Below are 25,301 nucleotides of genomic sequence, written 5' to 3'. Positions count from 1 at the left end.
AAGTGTGGAGCAGAGGATGCGTTAGACTTTCTCGCTGTCCATCACTTTGATTTTTACAACCCTGGCTGTTCTGTCACAATCCAGTTTTAAATTAAATTAATCACCAACTATTTTAATAATTGATTGATCAGTGCGGGTGACTTTTCAAAAAGAAAAGTCAAAATTCTCCTTTGGCTTCTTTATTCATAATCGACAGTGTGAAATGAAAATAATTGTTAGCTGCAGCACTAATGGAAAGTATTGCTTCACACTGCGAGTACGAGCTCTGTGCAGCTCTAATCTAAATTAAAAGATGGCTCACACACAATGGACTTAGACACCTGTTTTAAGTGGTCGCATATCAATACTCAAACCACAGCAGTCAATACGGTTTGTGTGTGGTCAGCATCAGCGGCACACTCAGCACTACTGGACGCTGGACAAGTCATTACCTGCAGAGCAGCATGAATCATGCACACACACACACACACACACACACACACACACACCTGACTAAACTTCATGACCACATGTGCATGAACAATGATGGCTTCAGGACAGACTGGCTTTTGCTAGAGAATAAAAAAAAACATTTAGACAAATCAGTTAAGCGCATCACCACTTCAGTGGATGGAGATACATGGTGTGAAAGATATTTAAAGGGAATGATGGATGAAATTGCTGTTGTTGTTTTGTTCTTTTTCTTCTTAATAGAAGAACAGGAATGCACCGATTCCAATTTTCTTTCTTTTCTTTTCTTTTCTTTTCTTTTTTTCAAGTGTCTGACCTGCCGATTTCTGATTGTTCAGTCTTTCTAATTAACAGCATTCACCAACATTTTTGCAACTTTTCTTCTAAAATCAAATTGGATGTCTGTAACAAAACACTGACTATTAAATAACTTCTTCACTTTCTCCAAAAGTGCTCCAGATTACAACCAGGCCTCATTATATTATTATATTATTGCAACGACCCCAGTTTGGAGAAAATCAAGAGTATGGGTGCAGGGACCTAAGCAATAAACTGCAGTGGACAAATTTAGTAGTAAAACATATTTTTAGCCACTTAAAAATTAATATCTGTTAAAGTGTATGCTATATTTAGAATATTTTTCACTGCTTTACGGTACACTACTGTTATATGAGTTTCTCATCTCCCACTGCCTTAATTGGTTAGTCAGTTTGTTGTTGTGTGCATTTTAAAAAATGACATCGGAATAACCAAATTCACAAAGCAGCAAAATCTAAACTCACCAAGCAAGTGAGCAGGAGACGAGCAACTCTGTATTCTGCAAAGTAAAACTGGTGTTTTCGCTAAAGGAGTCTAGAGGGTGATATCTGGCCGATATGATAGCGATTTCCTGTTGGAAAAGGCTGTCTGACGTCCTGATAGAGGGGTGAAAATATTCTAAAAATAGTGTATACTTAAAATGATGCAGATTTTTTTTTTTTATGTGGGCCTTTTATTACGTGGCTAAAACTCATTTTGCTGCTGAGCCTGTCCACAGTGACACATTGCTCAGCTTCCTACATCGACACTCCTGATGCGTCTGTGGCCGTGCGGCGACCGACACCTACAACTAAGTACCTCCTGCAATCCCACTTCAAAAAAGCCAAACTACTTTTATGCCAGAAAAGATGATTGACATTTATTCATAAAAAGGCAGTTATATCCCTGCTCACATGATGACGCAAAGAGGAAAGAAAACAAAGCAGCTCTCTACTCATTATGACTCTCTGCTCTTTCTACCCCAGCAGCTCTACAGTGAGACGGACGTGGTTAATTGAGCCAGTCACACCTGCTAAATAGTTAATATCCCCGACATGCAAACTGTGACCTTATCGCACGCCTTATGTTTTATTTATCTCCTGAATTTATTGATGTATTATTCTTTTGTCTGCACTTCCGATCCCAACGCCCGCTGATGTTTTTGAAGTATCACTATACCTGCCTGTGCATTATTTAAAACTACATTCATGGTCATCGTTTAAAGTGTGTGATTTTTGTGCGTGACTGTTCAGTAGTTTCGTTTGTGCATGTCTGTGCATGGCTGCAGTGTGTGAGCTGAGTTAATATCGTTTCTTTGAAATGCTTAATGTGGACTGGGGGGGTAAAAAAAAAGCCTATTCACTGCCCACAGAGGGGGGTTCAATGGGCAATGAGAGGCTATAGCCGTGTGTGTGCACGCAACAGTGTGTATTTGCTTCACAGGGGACGAGCCTTGCTCTAATTACGGTTACCTACCGAGTTAGAGGCTTACCCTTTCCTTCAACTCTCTGTCTTCCCCTCACTTACCCCTCTTTCACCTCTTTTCCTCCTTTTTTACCTCATTTTTCTCTTATTACCCTTATTTCAGTTTCCTTCCATGCATAGCTCACCTCGCCGTCACCCCTTCATCTCGCCGTCTCGTTCAGCATGTCGTCCCTTGATATCAAACACTTCTCTCACAGCACTTAACCTCTCCCATCCCCTCCTCTCCTCTCTTCTACACCATCATCCTTATTTCTCTTTTTAAGAGAAAATGAAAAGATGGAAAGGCTGGGTTTCATAATTTATCTTACCTGCGACTGAAAATATCTTAAGACCAAACTTAACACACCCATCACTGTAAAGTAAAACATCTAACAGATAAAAGCCCAAAGACAAAAACCCATGAATTGAAAAGGAATACTGCCGACAGATGGAGATTAAACAGATAAAACCTGACATGACAGACACACAACCCTCATTCCAAAAAAGTCACTCTGCAAAACTTAAGCAAACACAGACTTTATAACTTATAACTTATATTCATCTGAATACAGTACAAAGGTGAGATATGTAATATTCAAACTTTTTTTTGTAAATATGGACTGAACTTGATGCCTGCAACATGTTCCAAAAAAGTTTGGACAGCGGCAAAAGACTGGAAAAGTTGTGGGATGCTCAAAAAAATCACCCGTTTGGAACATAACAGAGGCAAACACATGACAGGGACAGTATCATGAAGGGGTGTTAAAGGATCATCCTCAAAAGGCTCAGTCGTTCACTTCATGAAAAAAGAATTTTACCACCTTCAATCCATAAAATGTTAAATGTTTCTGAGAATCCAGAGAAAACGTAAAGGACAAGACTAAAAAACTAACACTGAATGCCTGTGACCATCAACCCCTCAAGCAGCACTGCATTAAAACCTGACATGAATTGATGGATAAGGACACTTCATGGGCTCAGGAACACTTTGGAAAACCATTGTCAGTAAACACAGTTTGTCTCTGCATCTACAAATCCAAGTTAAGACTCTACCATGCAAAGAGAAAGACATATATCAACAACATCCAGAAACACTGCAGACTTCTCTGGACCCGAGCTCATCTAACACATGTTGGAAAAGTGTAATAAGTCAACATTTCAAACTGTTTTTGGAAGTTATGCACTTCATGAACTCCCGTCTTAAGAGGAAAAGGACCATCCACATTGTTACCAGCACTAACTTCAAAAGCCAGCAACTGTGATGGTATGAGGGTTGAGTTCATCCCCATGGCATCATGGGTTACTGTCGCATTTGTGAAGACCCCATTAATGCAGAAAGGTACATAAAGGTTTTGGAGAGACATCTTGTTTTTCAGGGATGTCCCTGCTCATTTCAGTGACATAATGCCAAGACACTTTCTGCACGAGTTACAACTGTGTGACTTCATTAAAGAGTTTGGGGACGAGACTCGACCTGCCTTACTGTGTTACTTTCTTTCCATCATAAGTCTTTTTTTCCCTAATTCCCTGCGTTCATTTGCAAAGGCGTTTTCTCCACAAGGCCGAGTTTCACACTCAAGATGAATGATACTGACTACATTAAACAAGCAACCATCTGTAACTATGTTTGATTTACCTACATATAGCAGCACACGCAAGGGACGTATGGAGAGAAAAGAAAGATGATGACAAAGATAATGGACACCTAACAGCTTAATTAGACCTGCTCTCTCTCTCCAGTCCCTAATGATATTGTTATTACTGGACTGTCCTGGGAGGCCTGGATGCAAACACACACAAATGAATGAAGATATACGTAAAATACAATCAGCAGCATATAGAACCTACAGACATTCAGCAATTAAATGAGGAAGTGTGGAGTTTTGTGCGTGCATGTGCCCTTTTGCATATGAGTGAGGAAACAATAGACACAGAGGGATATACACTTGAGACGCCACAGCGTAGATGGGAAAAGAAATTATCAAAGAAAAGCCGAGAAGAGCGAGAAGTCTTTCTCCTGCCTCCAGGCCGAGCACAAAGACCGACTGGGCCGTATTCAGCTGAGTGCCTTTTGTCTTTTCGTACATGCCCACATTAGTGAATGGGGAGTAGATTGTCTCATTATGTCATGACACTCACCTTTGACCTTTTCGCTCTCTTTGCAACTTTGTGTTGAACAGAAGGCAAAAACATAATTTGCTTAATTTTTGTTTCTTTTTTCTAGTCATAACTTCTGCCTGTCAGGAACTTCCCTTTCATGTTAGTTGTTTAAAATGTCCTCTGACCGACATGAGTAATGAATCACAAACCATTTGCTGAGTGGCACCACAGCTCACATTTACAGACTTAGAAAGGGGCTGGAGGTGAGACTAATTTTCCTCATTCTCTATTTTACTTTTTGATTTTGCCATTTTTTTTCCTACAATGATTTAGTAAAAAGTCAAAAATTGAAAAGAACGTGTGATAGGGAGGAAAAAAATCAAGCTGGCTAAAAACCTGCAAGTTTAACATGCACGCACACATCGCATGGACGTCCAGAACGTGTTTTAAAGCTACGACATCATGGCGTGAGCACAATTTCACAAGGAATATCAGAGTAAGAACAGCTGATTAACAGCCAGTTAGGATGAATAAATTACCTCTTGTTCTGCCATTAGTGGGAACAGAATGATGACTCGTGAATATTCATGGCCTAACACCACAATCTGTATGGAAAGTGTATGGCTACTCTCATTTGCATGCGTGAAAGATTTAATTAGAAATAGATGCACAGGTTTCTTAAAGCTTCCATCTGTGCAGGAAAAGGTAGGATGGATAAAAAAAATCTACCATTATTGTTTCTTTTCATGGTCGGTTTTGTTAAGCTACCAAACAGTTGTAAGTAAGTAATATAAAGCAAACAAAATCTGTTGTACATAATATATCCTCATAATTGCTTACCGACTGGAAAATGCATATAAAAGGATGATTAAATTTTCCTCACTCTGTTCCCGGCTGATCTCCTTGAACAAATTTTTAAATTTAAGTTTTGTTTTAAAAGAGCAAACACACGCACAAAGAGATGCTACTTGGAATGACAGACAGTGAGTGTTCAGAGGGCTGTTCCACACTTGTGCTTCTGAATGGTCCATGAGGAGAAAAGCCGCTGACAAACGAGCAGAAAACGAGTGCAAACATCTGTGACTCTCACTTCACCTATTCTCTCTATTCTTCTGCTCTTCTCTCACTCCCTCCCTCTGCCACTCCACAGACACGCCTCCCTTTGCTATCATTGGCAAAGGATCCCTGAGGGAACGGATGATTGACAGGTGTGCTGCGATAACGAGCGCAAGCACACAAACATACATGTAAGCAGATAGACACTGTGGAAGAAAAGCACACTTTCTAACACAAGCACACACTCACTCACACACACACACACACACACACACACACACACACACACACACACACACACACACACACAGCCATGATTGGCAGGCATGACATAATTCTGTGACACTCCAATGACTTCCTGTCATGATGTTTGATTGGCAGCTGGTGGGCCCTTCCCCCCTTTCAAGCATGTGCTGTCTAATTATGAAACAATGACAGGCACTGTCTGGTCAAATGACGAGGTTTTTTCCTGCATAAAGAACTTTAACCAGCCTCCTTCCACAAATTATGCGTTAACCAAAACCTGATGGGGCTGCACAATTATAGCCCTCACCATCGAGATGGTCTAAAAGCCCCAGCGAAGGAGCACTTTAAAGTGTTACTGCACCTCCAGGTCTGAGCCCAACTTCACCCACTGTATAATTTTAAAAAAGAGGGCAAGATGCTGAGCAGGAGGGGCAGGCCGGGGTGCACGGGACAAGCACCATAGGCGCTGTGGCTACAACATCGACCAGAGAGAGTGATCACCGCTCAGCTAGCAGTGAGAGCTAACCAACCATGAACAGCTGCTGCTGTCAGACACACTGGAGACTCAGAGAGCACTGGAGCTTTGACAACACAAGAAGCACATTTGTGGCTGTTTTTGAAAAGGTTTCTGTGTCTGTCTGCTACTTCTTGTTCATACACAGGTGCTGGCTGGGCTCGACTCAGTTTGAGTCGGCACATCAGCCCAGCAAGGAAAGGATCTACATCGCCATTACAATAAGGATACCCACTTCAAGGTGTGTACTTTTGCTGAAGACAAGCTTGATGAAGCTTGAGTTGAGTGGCTCGAAAGTGGTGCATAACCATTTAATTTCATATATATTCTTCATAATAAATGTCCACTGTTATTTTGTTATTGAAACACTTTTTAAAAAACAGCAAAATGCAGAAATGTTCAGTTTTCATCAGCTGTAACTTCATGACTGCCGTATGGCTAAAAGTGAACACGAAAGAGTAGCAGATACCAGAAAGTAAAAACAGCAATGCAGGAGAGAAACTAAACTTCAGACCACAGAGATTCAGTCAGAAGCTACAGAAGTACTGACAGCTGACATTTAAAAACACTTTTCTCTGCGTTCCTGCACGCAGTCTCACGACACACACTTGTTTGAGGGGGAGAAGGGCGGCAGTCATGGGTAGGGCGCAGATGGCGAGACGTCACCGCAGCCTGCTTGGAGGCAGATCTGGCGTGCTTTGGGCCTACTAAAGAGACCTCGGGAACAGCTCGGTGTATTATGAGAAGTCATGCAACACAAATCAGCGCAGCACGGTTTGACTCAACACGGGCAAAAGTCGCAATCCAAAAGGCCGACAAGTGTCTGTGGAAGAGTGTCAGTACGTAGCCATAGCCCTGCAGTTCCCTGCTGCAGTACAGTGGACATCGGAAAATACTAAAGAGAGGGTTATATCTCCCTGTTCCTAGTTATATCTCCCTGTTTATATTGCTTGCTGCTATTTATTGTCTCTTTTTGCTGTTGATTTTACTATTTTTGCTATACACTTTGCTGCGCTAACACTGAAAATTTCCCCACTGTGGGACTAATAAAGGAATATCTTATCGTATCTTATCTCTTAGCAAAAAAACATGAAAACCATGAAATACAGATACTTATAAATTTATTATGAAATGACAAAATTACACCACCGTTGATGTGTTTAATCACAGTACAGTGACATAATTTAGTTTACAGTGAAGAAACACGTAAAAGTATGCAGTACCTTTTAAGTTAACCACAGGTGCCACATTATAATCAGCTGGAGAGAGTGAAGAGAAGAAAGAAGGAAAAAAGAAAAAGGAAGCATCAATGAGAGGTAGAGAATGGGAGCAAATTCAGTGCTGATAGAGAAAGATGGTTGTAACTGGAACCATTTTTTTTGCTTTTTGTTGCATTCTTCAATTAAGCAGCAATGAAATTTTAGTTTAGTAAATACAGGTCCTTAAAAAGATTCTTATGAATGTAAAATATATTAAGTCAGAAAACATACATGCACATGCAAGAACACACACAAAAGAGAGCAATGTGGGCTTGATGGAGGTGCGTGAAACCAAACAGGCAACCATGCATTTATTATCATAGATTCTCATAAATTCACACCGTTTTCAATCTGAAAATGAAGAGACGCAAATCAACAATCACATAAACATGATGCACTGGCAACAGCAGCAGCACCAGTCTGTCTCTGGTTCTGGTCAGTCGCGTTCATTCCCAGTCTCACCTAATAGATTACCATATTTTCATTTGTGCAGGCCGTCTCTCTTTTTCACAACCAGCCAAACACACACACACAGACACACGCACACACACACACACACACACACACACACACACACACACACACACACACACACACACACACACACACACACAGTGACAAACACATGCACACACACTCACACAGACGTCAGACCAGCTCGGAGAACCATACTCTCAACCCATGTTCATTACGTCAGTAAAACATTAACTTATGGTTGTAGATGTGTGCGTGTGTGTGTGTGTGTGTGTGTGTGTGTGTGTGTGTGTGTGTGTGTGTGTGTGTGTGTGTGTGTGATTGCAAAGTAAATGCTCAGAGGGTCGACTTCATCAACCTTAACAGTCAAAGCAAGTAAGAGACAAGATACACATAAGAGAAAGAAACAAAAGGGTCACACAACTGTAGACAATTTTGAGACAACATGCACACACACACACACACACACACACACACACACACACACACACACACACACACACACACACACACACACACACAGCATCTGAGGAAGATTCACAGCAACTCATGTGCCAAATGTATGACAACCATCTGACTGTGTGACCAATCATGTTTTATCACCACATGAATATTCATGAGGGAAGGATGGTTACCACCGTGCACAGACACAGACACACACACACACACACACACACACACGCACACACACACACACACACACACACACACACACACACAGATGATTGGCATGTCTGATTGGCAGGTGGCAGCAGTTCAGATGACAGAGCCAGCTGTCCACTTTAAAGGGCATCAGAAACAAACAGTCAGAGTCAGACTTTAATGTCTGGGTTGTGAATGTGAATGAAAGATTACAGTAATTACATTAAACCTTCCTACACTTCTGCACCATCTCTTCATTAATGACATAAAGAACTGCATTTTAATCTGGCCTTTTTAGCAATTAGGGTCGGGCCGATGGAAGATGACATCGTACATCTCGATGCCGAACAGCCGTCGACCACTGAGCCTTCAGTTACCATCGTAACATTGTGATTTAAAAGCTGCCAAACGTAAGTCGATTTTCCGTTTGTAGAGCAAAATCTTGTTACTGAGAGTGCAATAAAAGCTTTGTGAGTAAAAAGCCAGTCAGAATAATTTATCAAACAATTTTGCACCTGTGTTCTTCTACTTATCCAAAAGGTCTCAAACATAGTCATAGTTCTTACACTTAAACTGCTTGGAGAAAAGCAGCCGCATAAATACTGACTTCCATCAAAGCTGTCTAAAAGATTATTTCCTTTGAACAGTTCCCTCTGTCCTGTCTGTTTATAACTAAAAGTTTAGTTTTTCTGCTTAATTATTAACAATATTTGTGGCAGTGGCGTTACGCGCACATGGAAACAAAAGTGAAGCTTCTCTGATCATTAAAACATCACTTAATGATGTCGATATGGTTTCCTCTTACTTCAATGACCTGAGAGGCTGCTTTCAGTAAGTAACCCGCTGTAGTCATGTTTACATGTGGGCTGTAATGTCACAGCAGTCATCTTTTTGTGTGTCTGATTGCACGTAACCGGTAAATTCCACCACATGTGGTTGCGTCGTGTTAACGGCCGCACCACGTCAGCCGGAGCTGATCGCAGCCGATCTACACAACGCCTTTGATTCCACCAGTGGCGCCTCAGCGCATCCCAGGAGCGGCTCTCCGCTCTGCTCTGTTTCAAATACGCACCAAGTCTATTTTTGACGGATGCCGCGTCAGTTAGCACAAAGCACATCACGTGGGAAGGAATCAGACACAGACCCATTAATTTTCAAAATAAAAGGCCCCTGTGCCGACTCACGATCATAAAGACAGACAGTAAAAAAACTATCTAACCATGTAGCCTGCTTATTCATGGTAGAAGTACAAAGAGCAAGGAAAGAGGATGGATCAAGAAAATCTGAGCAGCCAGCCTGCAGCCATGCGGAGGACGGACCAGAACCGGAGTGCAGACGTGCCATGTTTGGTGGATTCAACCGGTAATGTGCACAAAAACAAGGAAACACTCCATCCTATTTCACCCGTTTGCAGCCCATCAGCTAGTGATCATAACATCAACTCTCATTCCCTTTACGAGTCGGGTGCGCTCGCCTCTGGCGCATTGCTATGACTGATTTGCCAAGTTAGAGATACGAACAGAGACGCTGAAATGACCCATCTGTTGTGATGCGGACAGTGAAGTTAACCCAGCGGACCAGGTCATAGAAATTACGTATAAAACAATACATATATAATTTAATACATGTGACACTCTGATTGGTTGCAATCATGTTAGACTTAAAACACATCTATGATTATTTAACAGACTAAATAAAACCTTGTGCCTTGTGTCGTACTTTCCTGTCAGATTGTGAACTGTATAATTAGCAAAGTGGAGTTGGAGACGCTCTGAATGCCTGAGCACCATCCACCTTAGAGCCTGCGCTTGTTTAAAAAGGGCTTAAAGCCTCTGGTCATGGCTTTCACCGGCACAGAGGCAAAATGAGGATGTATAAAAAAATGTTTGTGCTTCTGCTTTCCTTCTTCAATTAAATAAATTATAAGTGGCCAGCTGTGACCTAAACATAGACAAAAACCAAAAATGATCTATTATATTATCATAACAATAACAGAAATGTGAACCTTACAGCTGATACATGGACAGAAACATAATGTAGCATCACATATTGTGTTCAATATGACAAATATTAACATTTACTCCTTGAAAGCCACAGACCTGGAGTCAGGTCGAGTATCTCACACCACCTCTCCTCCAGACCATTAGGCCAATCAAAGCTGGCCTTAGATGAATATGACAAATCAGCAGCTCGGCCCGGATTGAACTGCGCTGAATGGCACCAATTTGCCTTCTCAGTCTACCACCATTACATGCAATCAAATGCAGATAGGGAGTCGGAGCTGGAGGCTGCAGACTGAGAGGAAAAATTGGAATGATGCAAAGATTACGGGGGAGTGAGAGCGAGAGAGGTTACAGGAATATGGCTACAATGAAGGGATGGAGAGAAAGGGTGAAATTATCACTGGGCTCTAATCAAGGCCCTCTTATGGTGATGAGAGATGGGGTGCAGAGGAAAGGTCTAATATATCCTTGTGTGGTATTATATGGTTTCTTAAAGCACTTAAGGCAAGACGTGATGGGGGAATTGGTGGTTTGATGAAAGGATGGATGGAGGGATAGGTGCATAGAGGGAAGCGGTTGGATTTCACTGGAGATATTCTCGGCTGTGCTGCGTAGGCCGTCCAGACCATAATCAAACGGAGCAGAAGAGAAATGGTTGAACACAGAACGGAGGGATTGGACGTAACCTTCCCTGAACCCTGAAGCACTTAAAACATTGTTAAGATGGTAAGACGCAGTGAGGGGGTGAAGGAGGTGAAAAAAAAAGATATCTTTAGGTGAGTCTCGGATTGCCTCGGAGCTGTTACGGAAAAAGGAATAATAGAGGATTGTGGGAAAGATGGAGGCGTAGAAGGAATGATAGAGATTCTCAGGTGTGCAATCTGTGAATTTATGGGAATATATCACATTGTGCTGCTGATGATCTGTTGGTTTTACAGTTTGTACATTAGTTCATGCTACCAGCATAAAACACACAATGAGAAGGAAACAACAAAAATCTGCAGCACAACAGTGAAAATCCGATGTCATGAATCTGATATTTCTAATTATAAATCAGCCATGATTTAGACATGATAATTAAATGCATTTAAACCTCAGAGGCACAGAAGGTCTATCAGCGTGTGCATGAGACATATAAGAAGAACTTCACAAGTTCAACATAATTTTGACATCCTGCTTTTGGAGATCCATGAAGGAAAATCAGTAATTAACAGCGTCAGCAGTGGAATTAAAAGACCTGCTACAGCAAAGAAACAGGAAAAACGAGCGCTGTTAATGCTGCGTTACCTGAGGGTCGAGCAGTCATTGACATAAAGAGGAAATGTCTCGATATGAAAATGACTTTGAAGAAAATAAAAAAAACATTTCTCTGACTATAACGGGAGCAGGGAGTCGAGGGGCAGTTTCCATCACAGTGACAGAGGACAGAATAAGTGAGGATGTCCCCATGGACACTGAGTTCATAAACCTGCATGACAAGATACAGATACAGAGACAATACACCTGACAGCAGGTAATAATGCATCACTGAATTAATGATGACAGGCTTTATGTGTAATTTTAGAATAAGATTGTAATTTGAAATGCAGTCAAACGGCATAATGTTGACATAATTATGAAGTGTAATTTATTTTTCAAACTAATGACTACGGTCTTTGATAAAAAACTTTGGTTTGATTAACAGCAGACTGACTGCATACTACTCCTGCCTCAGGTCTGGGCCACCACTAAGTTCTCCTGAATCACTCGAACACATCACTTAAGAACAAATCTGTTCACATGAGTGTTTCCTGCATGAGGCCCAGACGTCCTTTAATGCTATTTGAGAGTGAAAACAGCAGTAGACAAATGTACAAGAGTCTTTCAGTTAAACATTTTTCATATTTTTTTTTTGTCTGATGGGAAAAAATCTAAAAATGTTGGTGTTATTAGGTATCTTGTTTTGTCATTACTTTTCTTCTTCTCCATTTAATATTGGAATGATATCTAATTTAATTTTGTTACTTAAATTGCTGGGCCTTGAAATATCTTGAGATATCAGTCATGATGATAGATGCTGTGTGTTTATTTTATTTGGAATGAGGTTTTTTGTAGGTTTGATTGTGTATTTTGGTTTGTTTTTGTTTATTTTTAAATTTTTTTGTTGCTTGGTGAGTTGTGTCATGTTTTTGTTAATAAATAAATTCTAAAAAATCCTACACACTGGTCCTTTAATGTTATTAGGGAGCGAACTGTGTGGCTCATCCACAAAGCTGACAGGAACATTGAAAACATGTATAAGACAGACTGTTGGTGAGATTTTTGGGATTTTTGTTTGTTCGTTTGATCTTCTGGTTGCACTGTGAGGGTAAAATAGTTTTTGTTGACTGATCTCAGATAAGGAGATAACTTCAACTTGGTTCTTTCACAGTGTACTGTATTTACATTTATTACAGTAAACTTAGAAGACGGTACAAGACGAGTATTTCTCTCTCTCCATCTCTTCGCATGTTCTACCTGCTGCAGCTTTTACGTTAATCTGACAGCTCTCATTTCAGACGCGTGTTTGAAGTGATAAGGAAATGTTACCTGGTCCCACCTGGAAAGATTACAGTCCTGTATATAAAAGTGTCCAGGGAGCTCAGACATGAGACGAACATGTGAACATGTTCCGTTGACGTCAGATTAATGTAAAGAGCTACACGTCTGAATCAGTGTTTCTCAAATGTTTTCGCATCAAGAACCCTCTAAACGGACATAAATTAGACCACGGACTCCCATTCGATACGATTTTTCCCAGGGTTACCCTTCTGATGAGACTTTTTGGCCTTTAAATGTTTTATTACACAAAGTACAGTATTTCCTCGGTAGTTTTAATAGAGCTGTGGTCCTTCAATAATTCTAGTTTTGTCTCATATCTGTTGTTAGTGTTGTTGTTTAGTTATGCTTAAGGTTGAGGTTCTAATGTTCTGATAATCTTTTTAATTATATAATCACTACTTCTAAGGCACTTGGACTACACTTGCTTTAGTTTTAGAAAACATTAAGGCTAAATTGTGTTTTTTATGTGCAGTACTGCTTAATGGATACAGCAGAAATACTGGTGTATGAAACTCATGACCAAGTACTCATAAAATCTGTCATTATGTTACTTATGAATGGAACTGCAGTGAAAATAAATTATTCCCCTTTCTGCTGGGGAACCCCTTAGACCCTACAAGAACCCTCGTTTCAGAGCAGAGTCAAAAGAATTTTTTTCAGTGACAAAATATTGCTTGTGAGGTCATGGCGGTCTTTTAAGATTTGGATGAACTGACCATTTAACAAGTTTACATGGGCTTTTTTCCTTGTTGCAGGGTCTCTTTCATTTGAAGCTTGAATAACTGCATCATGAAGTTAAATGGTATGAAAATCAAAACAAAACAAAAGGCCATTTGATGAAACCGACACACTATTTTAAGTTTTTCCTATAACTCAAAGTTGCATTTTGTGCACTGCTGGGTTGACATGGCTAAAGGGCTGACACTTTTAGAGGAACTGAAAAAGACAGGGGCAGGATTTAAGCAGGTTCACAGGTCTGACATTAAAATAAAATTACTAAAATAAGAGGGTGAAGACGGAGGGAACGTTCTGTACAGTACGCACTGCATACCTTTTTCTACCAACCCCCCATCCAGGTAAAAAGAGCCATTTACACTCTCATCTGCATGACAAAGAAAGCATTTTAACATCATAAAAGGAATATTTCTGCTCACCAAAAGAAAATGTCTTTCTAATGACTAAATACTATAGCTACGAGAGAGTGAAAGCACACTGAAGCAAGAGGGAGAAAAATAAGGTGGAAAAGAGGTGAAGAAAAAGGTGGAGACTTTCAAAGAAAGCACACTCAACCTATTCAGTCAAATAAAATTAGTACATATTAGTCTAATTGCCTAATATTTCTCTTTAAATAACATGCAATTCTGAGATTTAATCATGGTGATAAAATCAGACTTTGAAATCTGGACGTGTTTTTCTGTGTTCTGGTTCACACAGACCGCTTTTGTAAAGTGTGTTTTGAAAGGCTGAGCCTCTATTTTGTAGATCAAAACGCCTGCAAGTGTTTTTCTTAAGATCTGTATCTATGTAATGGTCATGTGAAATCCCATTTCTGAAACAAACACAGTGAAAAAAAACCCTGATAGCGGGTCGAAATCAAGGTAGAAAGTACTCGCGCCGAAACACTTCGCCTCATTCATGCTGTGCGTCGACGTACGCTCCGTTAACAGAGGAAGATATAGTGTTAAAGTTAATCACATGAAATAGTTCCAAGAGATTATTTTCCACACCTCTCAAGGAAATTGGGGCACCACTCTTAGAGGGGTCTTTGTGTGTCTGTGATAGTGTTTCAGGAGAGGAAAAAAAGACCCCAGTGTTCACGTTAAACTGATATTTTTGTCTGGTACAATATAAATGCATGAGGTGTGCAGAGATTGTGCTCAATATTGTGCTTCTGTGAACGGATAAAATGTTTATGTGTTTGTAACTGACAAACTCCTTTTATCTGATTTTCTGACTTTAGATAAAGACAGGATTTCTGTCACATAACATCTGCATTTAGCTTTGAATTAAACTCTGACATCATGTTAAAAAGACAGATTACATCAAACCAGTGGGTTAACCTGTTAATGACCAGTCTGAAAATTAGGTCAAGTCTATTATTTGGACATCAGGATATGATATAGAGAATAAAAACATGACTGTTGATTCTATATGACACCAAACACACTCACTGTTGTTTATCAATTTTTTTTTTGTCTTTTTTGGCAACAGCTGTGCATATACTGCTTTTTTTTGGCTTTATTGCTGAAACATGCCTCACCCATGAAGGAAACACTCGCTTGCATCAGAAAATGAAGCGTGGCTTTGGATTAAAGAGCAGCTGATCCTGAGACGATCAACAATGCACACAGCATCTTTCAACCACCAGCCGGTTCAGCCAGCAGACCGTCTCAGGAGGAGCAGAGGTGAGCGGTACAGCTGGGAAAATGGAACCGAGCCGGCCGAACAACGGGAAACCAGAGGCCATTTGTGCCCACATTTTAAAGTGACCACAACGTCCGAGACCGAGGTCGACCCTGAGCTGACGGGATGCAACAGGAGAGGCTCAGGCAGGAGGAGGAGGGGAGGACTTACATCTTTGTGGACAAATTTATTCAAAGTTGATTGGCAATGTTTCTGTGATGTTAAACTTTTAATGTGAAGATTTTGATTGTATCATCTTCACCATCTTGTTGCTGTTGTTCACATTCAACCTGACAAAAGGTCAAACATGGCAATAAAGAATTATTTCCTGGGAGTATATCTGTATATGTATATATGTAAATCATTGTACATATTGTTTTCTTTCTTTCTTTCTTTTTTTTTTTTTTTACATTTTACCCTTTTCTATTCTGAACTTAATTAATTATCTTGTCTTGTATTGTTTGTGCAGCATAAATTTCATTGTGTTGTCCCATGATAATAAATAACCTTGATTCCTTGATTGATTCCTTAATTCAAACTTAGAAAATTTCTCTCAAACACACACTGACAGTGTAGCTGAAAATGGTTTCAGACGCACATCTGCAGTGGATCCTAAGTATTTTTTTTTTCTTTTAAAGCTATAAATCAGCACAAAAGTTACAACTGCCAACAAAATCCACCATGTTCTGAACACACACAAACATTATGAAAAAGTAACATTTGCATGATGGGAAATGAGGGCCGTATCTTAAACTGTGTTTTTAACAATACACTGAGTGTGGTTGTGACAGTCCAGGTGTGTGTGCGCCTGACTTCTCATCGCTAACAAGTACACAAAAAACAGAGATTTTGCTCCACAGTTCTGTGTTTAACCAAACAGCTATAGTCAGTTTTGGTAGCTGCCACGTGGAAAGACGACTGCAGCGATGGCTTTTCAAGAAAGTATTCCAGCTCGAGACTTGAACCAACAGGAGACTGACAGAAAATGGAGACTGTGTCTCGAGGTGGGTCACCTGAAAGTCAAACAGCAGCACCATCGACAGAACCCCCTGAGCTCCCAGCAAGCTTAGATCACCCTGACTTTCTGCAGTATGGATTCTTTTGGGGAGAACACGGACACCATACTGATTATTCTGGGGGATCTTGTCTCAAAAATGTTGAGAAACACCAGTTTAAGACATCAAATGCTGGACAGAATTTTACCAGGTACCATCAGCACTGAATCTGTCACTCTGCATAAACCTACACACACAAAAAAGCACAAACAAACACACACATATGTAGTTACTAACCTCAGCAGCGCGAAGCCTATTTTCTTGCTTTTCTTCTCCGTCTCCTCAGACTCCTCTGCTTTCTTTTTCTCTTTCTCCTTTCCTTTCACCTTGTTCTTTTCTTTCTTCTTTGTTTTCGCTTTCTTTTTCTTGTCTTTTTTGTTTTTCTCCTCTATCCGATCCCCGGCTCCCTGGCGGGATGAACTACTTGCAGGGGTGTCCCGGCCCGAACTCGGCTCTGAACCATCGTCTAGAGAACACGAAAAGAAAAGGAGAGAGATGGGTTGATGGGATTAGAGGGTGGGAGAGTAATAAAAGTAGTAAAAGAAAATAATTACGTTGGGCTGCTTCTCAAAACGATCATCATAAACAACTGTAGAACATTGAGATGAACTTTGTAAGTCAGGACAACCAATTAGATGCTTGATAGAAGTGCTAAACCCAGACCATGAAAGATTTACCACTGGAATATCGATTCAAACTGGTTACTCTGGTAAAAAAAAATAAATAAATAAAAAAAAACACCTTTACTTTTCGTTACAACTGGCTTGCCAGCTGGAATAACTCAACCAACCACCATGTGACACAGGCTGTAAGAGTGGTGCCATGTGTTTGCCATGTAAGAACCAATCTAATTTATCAAAGATGATCAAATAACAACCAAGACGAATGGCGGTGGCTTGATCAAAAGCTGATTAAACATTTCAAAACATCTCAAAGAAAATCACTTTTTGCCAGTTCAGGACAAACAAGGTCAGCGTTGTCAGGATTCATCAATATCCGTCTAAATTTCAATAACAAAGTCAGAATGAGGTCCAGTGGCACAAAACCATGGAGTTAGTCTTTGCCAGAGTGACTCATTACACAACCCCAATTCCAAAAAACTTTGGGACGTTGTATAAAATGTTAATAAAAACAGAATGCAATGATTTGCAAAAACTTTTCAGGCTGTCTTCAGCTGAATGCAGTTCAAAGACATGATTTTTTTATGTTCAAACTGATTAACTTTATTGTTTTTGTAAAAATACCCTCATTCTGAATTTGATTCCTGCATCATGTTTAGAAAAAGCTGGGGCAGGAACAAGTTTACCACGGTGATACATCACTCAGTGAGCATTTAGAAACTGAGGACAGTAACTGTTTAAGTTTTGAAAATGAGATTCTTTCTCATTCTTGCCTGATACACGACTTCAGCTGCTCAACAGTCCGGGGTCTCTGTTGATGTATTTTGTGCTTCATAATGTGCCACACATTTTCAGTAGGAGACGGGTCTGAAAAAGACATCTGGATGGCAGCATGTGCTGCTCCAAAACCTGTATGCATCTTTCTGCATTAATGAGGCTTTCATAGATCTGACAGTTACCCATGATGCCATGGGCACTAGCACACCCCCATACCATCACAAAGCGCTGGTAACAATCTAGATGGTCCTTTTCCTCTTTGGCCTGGAGGACATGAAATCCATGATTTCTAAAAACAATCTGAAGACCACAGCAGACTTTTCAACTTCCTGTCAGTCCATCTCAGATGAGCTCGGGTCCAGAGAAGTCTGCAGTGTTTCTGGATGTTGTTGATATATGTCTTTCTCTTTGCATGGTAGAGTCTTAACTTGCATTTGTAGATGCAGAGACAAACTGTGTTTACTGACAACGGTTTTCCAAAGTGTTCCTGAGTCCATGAAGTGTTAATGCAGTGCTGCCTGAGGGGTCAAAGGTCACAGACATTCAGAGATTTCTCTGGATTCTCTGAATCTGTTAATGATATTATGGATTGTAGATGGTGAAATCCCTGAATTCCTGCAGTTTTTTGTTGAGCAACGTTGTTCTTAAACTGTTTGACCATTTGCTCATGCAGTTTTTCATGAAGTGGTGAACCTGACCCCAACTATGTGTGATCAACTGCACCTATCAAGGATGCCCCCTTAAAGTCCAATCATATTACCAATGAACCGGTCAAATGATCCAAACTGATCTTTTTTGAGCATTTCACAACCGTTTTAGTCGTTTGTTGCACCTGTCCTGTCTTTTTTCATTTATTACTGGCATCAAATTCAGAATGAGTGTGTATTTACAAAAATAATAAAGTTTATCAGTTTAAACATTTTTTTCAAATCATTGCCTTGTTTTATTTTGTTTTTTACTTTTACCCATCGTACCAACGGCCTAACATTTGCAAAATCCCAGTATGACACTTTACAGTGAAGACGTCATATTGTCACACAAACACGAGCACGCAAAAGAAACAAGTGCACAACAATGTAGATAGCAGTCCAACAGACACACAGGCGCACGACGCTAAACTGTCCCTACTCGACATCTCCGTGGCAGATTTATTAACTTTATAGTGAATTAATTAATTCTTGGAAATAAGAAAGCAAAAACGTTCAAAGCGTAAACTGTGATGCTTCATTACTTCTTCAACAGACTGGAGGCCTGGCCTTGAATTACAATGATCTCCCTCACACACACAAACACACACACGCGCACACACACGCGCACACACACACACACACACACACACACACACACACACACACACACAGAACACTTGTCAGATTTTATAAGATAACCAAACCAAATTAGTTACTTCAATTGAGATTTAACTTTGTGTGGATATTCACTTCAGCCTTAATTACAAAGACTGTCTAGCAACAGGATGGAATTGTAATTGTGTGTGTGTGCGTGTGTGTGTGTGTGTGTGTGTGTGTGTGTGTGTATGTTAAGATTTACAGCTTCATGCTTGTGCAGTGACCTGGTTCGTCTTTCCCAAAGGAATTAAAAACTGAAAATGACCACAGCAGATATTCACATAAACCTTGTTTTTTAGTTTTTCAGCAGTTTTCAGTGGTCAGCTGTGTGTGTGTGTGTGTGTGTGTGTGTGTGTGTGTGTGTGTGTGTGTGTGTGTGTGTGTGTGTGTGTGTGTGAGAGAGAGAGAGAGAGAGAGAGAGAGAGAGAGAGAGAGAGAGAGAGAGAGAGAGAGAGCAAGCTTACACACAGAAACACCAAACCTCAATCACAAATACTTTTGTTTCCTCTTTTAAGTGTGTTGTTAAAAACAAACTGCAGCGTCAGGAAAACCCTCCATCTTCTTTACCAGCATGTGTGCAGATCACCGGTTGGTTCTGACCAACATGGAACATTTGGTGAATTGAGGCTGGTTGAGCTGAAATGAACTGTGGGTAGCAGCAAAATGAAAGTAGCCATTTCTCCTGTTTAATAAAAAAAAGAGTGAGACAGGCAGCCACTGACCTCCAATTCACAACTGTGTATTTTCAGAGCAGTGGGCTTTTTTTTTTTTTTTTTTCAAGATAACGGGCTTAACTTTACATTATCAGACAACTGACAGTTAAAACCAGCTGCTTAGCTTACAGTCGAGGACTCATCCTCTCCTTTCATGGTCACAGTATAGAAGATGTGCTATCTTATTAATTAAAAATTATTAGTCAATTATCAATAATTCATTGTATAAAAGATGAGAGAACTCACTGTTTCAAGGCAGCTGCCTTCACTACATTTTCGAGTTTTGTAATCAAACTAAAACTCCTGAGTTTTGAAATATACTAAATAAAGTTTTGCTGACTCATAATCTTTTAACAATGATTTATTTTTCTTCTTTAGACAAACCTAAATCTTTAACTTTTACAGTGAGCTGTGAACCTGATTTCTCATTATTTGGGTGCTTGAAAATTAAATAGTTGCAATTGAAAATATTACATTATTAATTATTATTCACTAACATGTCAATGATTTTACTCAGAAATTTTTGAAAAGCAAATATTTGGATGTTTCTAGAGCTCAAAGATTCAAGTTTACCTAAAGGAGAAAACTAATTATCTCAGCAAACAGTTAATGGTTGGTAAAACTTCTTTAAAACTTCAGAGATTGACTTGGTCTCAAAAATCTATTGAAGTAAGTTGCCTTGAAAATTTTCTCAACTTCTTAATTTTATACAGTGTTAATGTTTTCTACTATTGCTTATGGAAAATGCACCAAAATTACAAACCAATCTTCTACTACACTACAACTATTCTAGAAATGCTATCTCTCTTGCAATATTTAATATTTTGTATTGTGCCTAAAGGAGACATACGTATAAAATAAAGAAAATATAAGGAGAGAGTAATGAAGCATAGCTAAGGTAACACAATGTAAAGTGGCACAACATGGGAAAAAAAGACAAGCAGAGAATGACAGAAACAACTATCCAGCACTATAATCCATCCCAGCTGACAAGAGACATCAAAGCCAGTGACTCAAAGTCTGTGTTGAATAGTCCTCTTGACAACTAAATTCACTGGAAACCGTGAAGCACTGTGGTATTAGCTGGATTCAGCTCACAATGCATCATCGACACACGGACCCCCGACTAAATATTCACTGTGCACTTACACTGTCAAAATGTTAGCAACGTTCGCCTTCCTGCTAATCCAGCTCTCAAAAAACTGACAGACAGTAATTGATAAGCGTTTACGCTGAAGTCAGGAGGTAACTGACTGACTGATGAAGTGCTGAAGTGAGAGAGAAAGAAGGAGAGAAATAAAGGAAGGAAGGAGGAAACTTCAGAGAACTGTTCTTTGTCAATTAACAGCGGCTCTCAGAGTGTTGAACATTTAGAGAGATAGTGACAGATGTGGCCACCGTGTGTGTGTGTGGTGTTGACATGCCCTATTAGTCCTGTCCTGTGTGAGTGTAGTGATCTGAAACAGGCCGACTCATTACTCTGGTGCTGACTGATAAGAGTTTGCTGCTAATAACACAGCTGGGAATTGAAACGCACCTTCCAGTGAAACAAACCAAGCAGCTATCATTTAACTCCTGGATAAATATTTAAAGCTGAAGTCCGGATCAGAATAGAAACAGACACCGAAAGACAACGCTGCTGCTTTGCTTTGCAAGCGCTGACACTTATTGTGCTCTTCTGGCAATACCCCTGTGTTGCTTTGGTGGAAAAGAAAGTTTGATATTTCCTAAACTAACCAGGACCTCAATAAGGATGTGAACAGTGCCGAGATCACTGGTGGCTTTTCAGAATGATAGAGGCCAGGTAAGAAAAACTTCACCCAGAGTCACCGAGGATGCATGTACAGGAAGAAAGAAAGTGATTGATCAGTGATTTCTTTTCTGCTTAACTGTCAAGAAAAAAGCAGCTGCTGTGACGAACAGAAGTGAAAGAGATATCTAACTATAGAGGACAGACTGCCGTTCTGCTGTATGTATGTCTTTCTTGAGAACCGTTCATCTGATCAATTTAACACTTGGCGGTTGTATTTGTGAGGACTCATGGGAGCACAGCGTCAGATTTGGCACAGTTTGGCCAAAGGGTGGTGCTATTTCAATGAACTTCATGTTTTGGCCTGTAAGTTCTGAACTGTAAGTATCAGAGGAAAAAAAAAAGTATCTCGGATTCTGTGGGTCCAGGTGAATCTGTCCATATAAGACCCATCTGTGCCTAATTTGATTTTGAAATTTTTAATTTGAAAAGTTTTCCTTTGTGCTACTGTGACCACATTTCATGGACATCTGTAGATGTGATGAATGAACAGCCACGATAGATTTGGTGCCATTTGGCCGATAAGCGGCACTGAAGCCACTGTCTGTGTAGCTGCATGTCTGTGTGGACCACTGTCCTTTGCACATCTCAAGAACTGCTTATCTGATCAACTTCACACTCGACTGGTGTATTCCTGCAGACCAAAGGGAGCACGGTGTCTAGTGTTAACTCGATTGCATAAAAGGTTCTCGAAAACTCACAAGTTTCTGTATTGAAATATTATTTACAATACCAATAGCAGTCAAAAAGAACTCTTAAAAAAAAAGAACTTTTTCCGTCGTGACTGCATATCCATATTTTTTTAAAATAAAATACAACACAAAAACAGACATAAATGACCCTCTTCATCCCTTACCATCATCATCTTCAGGTGGCCCATCATAAGATTTATCAATAGCTGCTCGGAAGCTCTCGTTGCAGCCTCTTCCCCTGACCATATTTTGGCGAGGACGGTGGAACGGTAGGAATTCGTTTTTTCTGTTAACCTCCGACATGGCCGTCTGGAGACTCTCCAACGAACTGGACTTCTTCAGGCCGAGGGTGGGACCGAGTTCGATGGGGGTTGATGGAGCTGAGGGGGACAGAGAGAGATGAAGGGTCAGATATAACTTTCTGTCAGCCTGATTGATTTCGGCAGCTCGTTTGAAACCCTCAGAATTTGCTTCCAAAATTTTGTGGAGCACAACATTTTTTTTGGATAATAGTTTCATTCTAATTTTACTAAAATAGGTATGAAAAATATTGCTACAATCAAAAAACAACAACCTCATGTGCACAGTAGGAAGTGATCAGACTGTGAGACTCTGCCATGCCTCGCTCTGATTGGTTTAAAAATCCTGTGGAGACACTGGCGAGGAGCCAGAAAGACTGCGACATGGCTGAACTCTGGAGAGCAAAGCCAGGAAAGAAAAAATACAGTGATGCAGTTAACTATGCTGTTGTTGAGGTTGTGATGGATGCGAGGTCTGCTTCTCTGTTACTGGTTCTCCATCCATCATCACAAGTACACTGTGAGAGATATTACTGAGGGAGGGAGGGATGCAGCAGAAAGGATGATGAAGAGGAGAGCGATGGGCGAGAAGACAGAGCAATGGTGGAAGTATTCAAGGGAGAGGGAGGTAAAGATCAGACGGGTTGTGAAGATGAGTTGTGAGGCTTCACAAAGAAAAAAGTCAGGCATCCAAACTTAAAGGAACAGTTCAGATTTTTTGAAGTGGGGTTGTATGAGATACTTATTCATAGTCAGTGTGTGACCTGACGGTCATACAACCAGTCTGGAGCAGCAGCAGGAGTCCTGGTAACTACACCATCTATAGACAGCTTAGAAAGAAACATTCCAAAAGGGTTCTTACTGAAGGGCTGTGGTTCTACCCAGAACCATTTTGTGTTTGAAAAAAACTTTTTTTAAGGAAGGGTTCATCAAGTTAAGATGATAATGATCAAAGACAAATAAAACCCTTGGATTATTGGTAGAAACCCCTGAGTGTGTTCTAGATAAAACCCTGGGAATATAATAAACTTCTCATTAGAACCCCCATGACAGGTGCTTGATAAAACCTTTGGACACAAAAGGGTTCTCAGTACATAAACCCCTTTTTTTATTTGGAACTCACCCAGGTGGTTCTACTGAGAACCTTTAACATTCCCAGGGTTTTATCGAGAACAAACTCAAGGGTTTCTACCGATAACCCTTTTATAGCCAGTGCTTTTATCTAGAATCCACTCAGGTGGTTCTCCTGAGAACCTTTATATATTCCCAGGATTTTATCTAGAACACAGCCAGGGATTTCTACCAATAATCCAACAAATAATAATAAATAATCCAAGGGTTTATTTATCTTTGATCTTTAACATCTTACCTAGACAAATCCTTTCTTTAAACCCTAGGAATATAAAAAAAAAGTTCTCAGTAGAACCACCTGGGTGGGTTCTAGATACAATCCTGGGAATATAAAAAACTCCTCAGCAGATCCCCTTGATAGGCGCTAAATAAATCCTTTGGACATAAAAGGGTTCTCAGTAGAACCCCCTGGGTGGGCTCTTATTGGCACCCTTAGCAGGTGGAAAAGTTCTGGACAGGACCCCCAGACAGTGTTCTGAAGACCTGTAGAACCTCTTACAGGGGATTCTGGGTGAAGCGTTTCGCGGATGGTTCCAGAACCCAACATAAAGAAATAATCTTTATACTGGGTTCTAGGTAGAACTCTCGGAAAGGTTATAAAGTGTTCAAGAAAACAAAAATGATTCTCCTATGGGGCCAAGCTAAAGAACCCTTTATGATTCTACTTTGCGCATTTATTTCTACCAGTGTACTGTAAGAGATACACTGACTATGGATAATCACTGTGTACAACAACACTTTGAAAAATCTTAACTATCTCTTTAACATGTTCTCCTTTAAACACACTGTTCTATCCTGCTGCAGAAACCCAGAAGTTGGACCAAGTTCAGCCTCGGGCCCGCTGTGATGTTCCCACCACCTGTGAGGATTGCTAATTGTAAAACAAAAGAGGGAGAGAAGGGAACGTGTCTGCCACCCAAAACACGGGGAGTCTGATGGTGGGCAGAATGTGGAGAAAAGGGATGGGAGGGACAAACGACAGGGAGAGAGCAAATTAAGTTTCCTCGGGGGAATACCACGGTGGCAGAGAGGAAGACAGAGAAAAATGGGGGAGAAGGGAGGAAGGCTGGGCTTGCTGCCAGCTCAAAATACTGGTAATCCTTACACACACATACACACACACACACACATTTTGGATTCCTGGCTGGCTCTGGCTTGTCGATATGATGCCACTGTGATTCATGATAGCTAAACCTGCATCACTTTAGCTAATGATTCCCTATACACACGGCTGCTCTTTGTGTGTGTATGTGTGTGTTTTTTTTCTAAAAGCAGAGGAGATGAGAGGGCTGATGTGACTTCCACATCTATTTAAACAACCATTAACCAATCACACATACACACACAAAGAGTAATAACACACACTGAAG

At 40.4% G+C, this 25,301-nt stretch overlaps 1 protein-coding gene across 1 annotated transcript in view; it reads right to left on the bottom strand.

The window, feature by feature from the left end:
- The window catches only part of LOC146323346 (partitioning defective 3 homolog B-like), a 311,888-nt gene that overhangs the window by 121,954 nt on the left and 164,633 nt on the right, over positions 1 to 25,301 (bottom strand). The window contains exons 18-19 of the mRNA XM_084725533.1: positions 22,666 to 22,881; positions 16,781 to 17,009 (exon numbers count right to left, since the gene is read on the bottom strand). Coding sequence (XP_084581659.1) covers positions 16,781 to 17,009; positions 22,666 to 22,881 — 445 coding nt within the window. The remainder of the gene's footprint in view (positions 1 to 16,780; positions 17,010 to 22,665; positions 22,882 to 25,301) is intronic.

This window comes from Lutjanus erythropterus, chromosome 8, assembly GCF_056507025.1.
Source record: "Lutjanus erythropterus isolate fLutEry1 chromosome 8, fLutEry1.hap2, whole genome shotgun sequence".
Classification (NCBI taxonomy): Eukaryota; Metazoa; Chordata; class Actinopteri; order Lutjaniformes; family Lutjanidae; genus Lutjanus; species Lutjanus erythropterus.
Note: the sequence above shows the minus strand (reverse complement) of the source record. Positions and strands in the feature narration are given on the sequence as shown.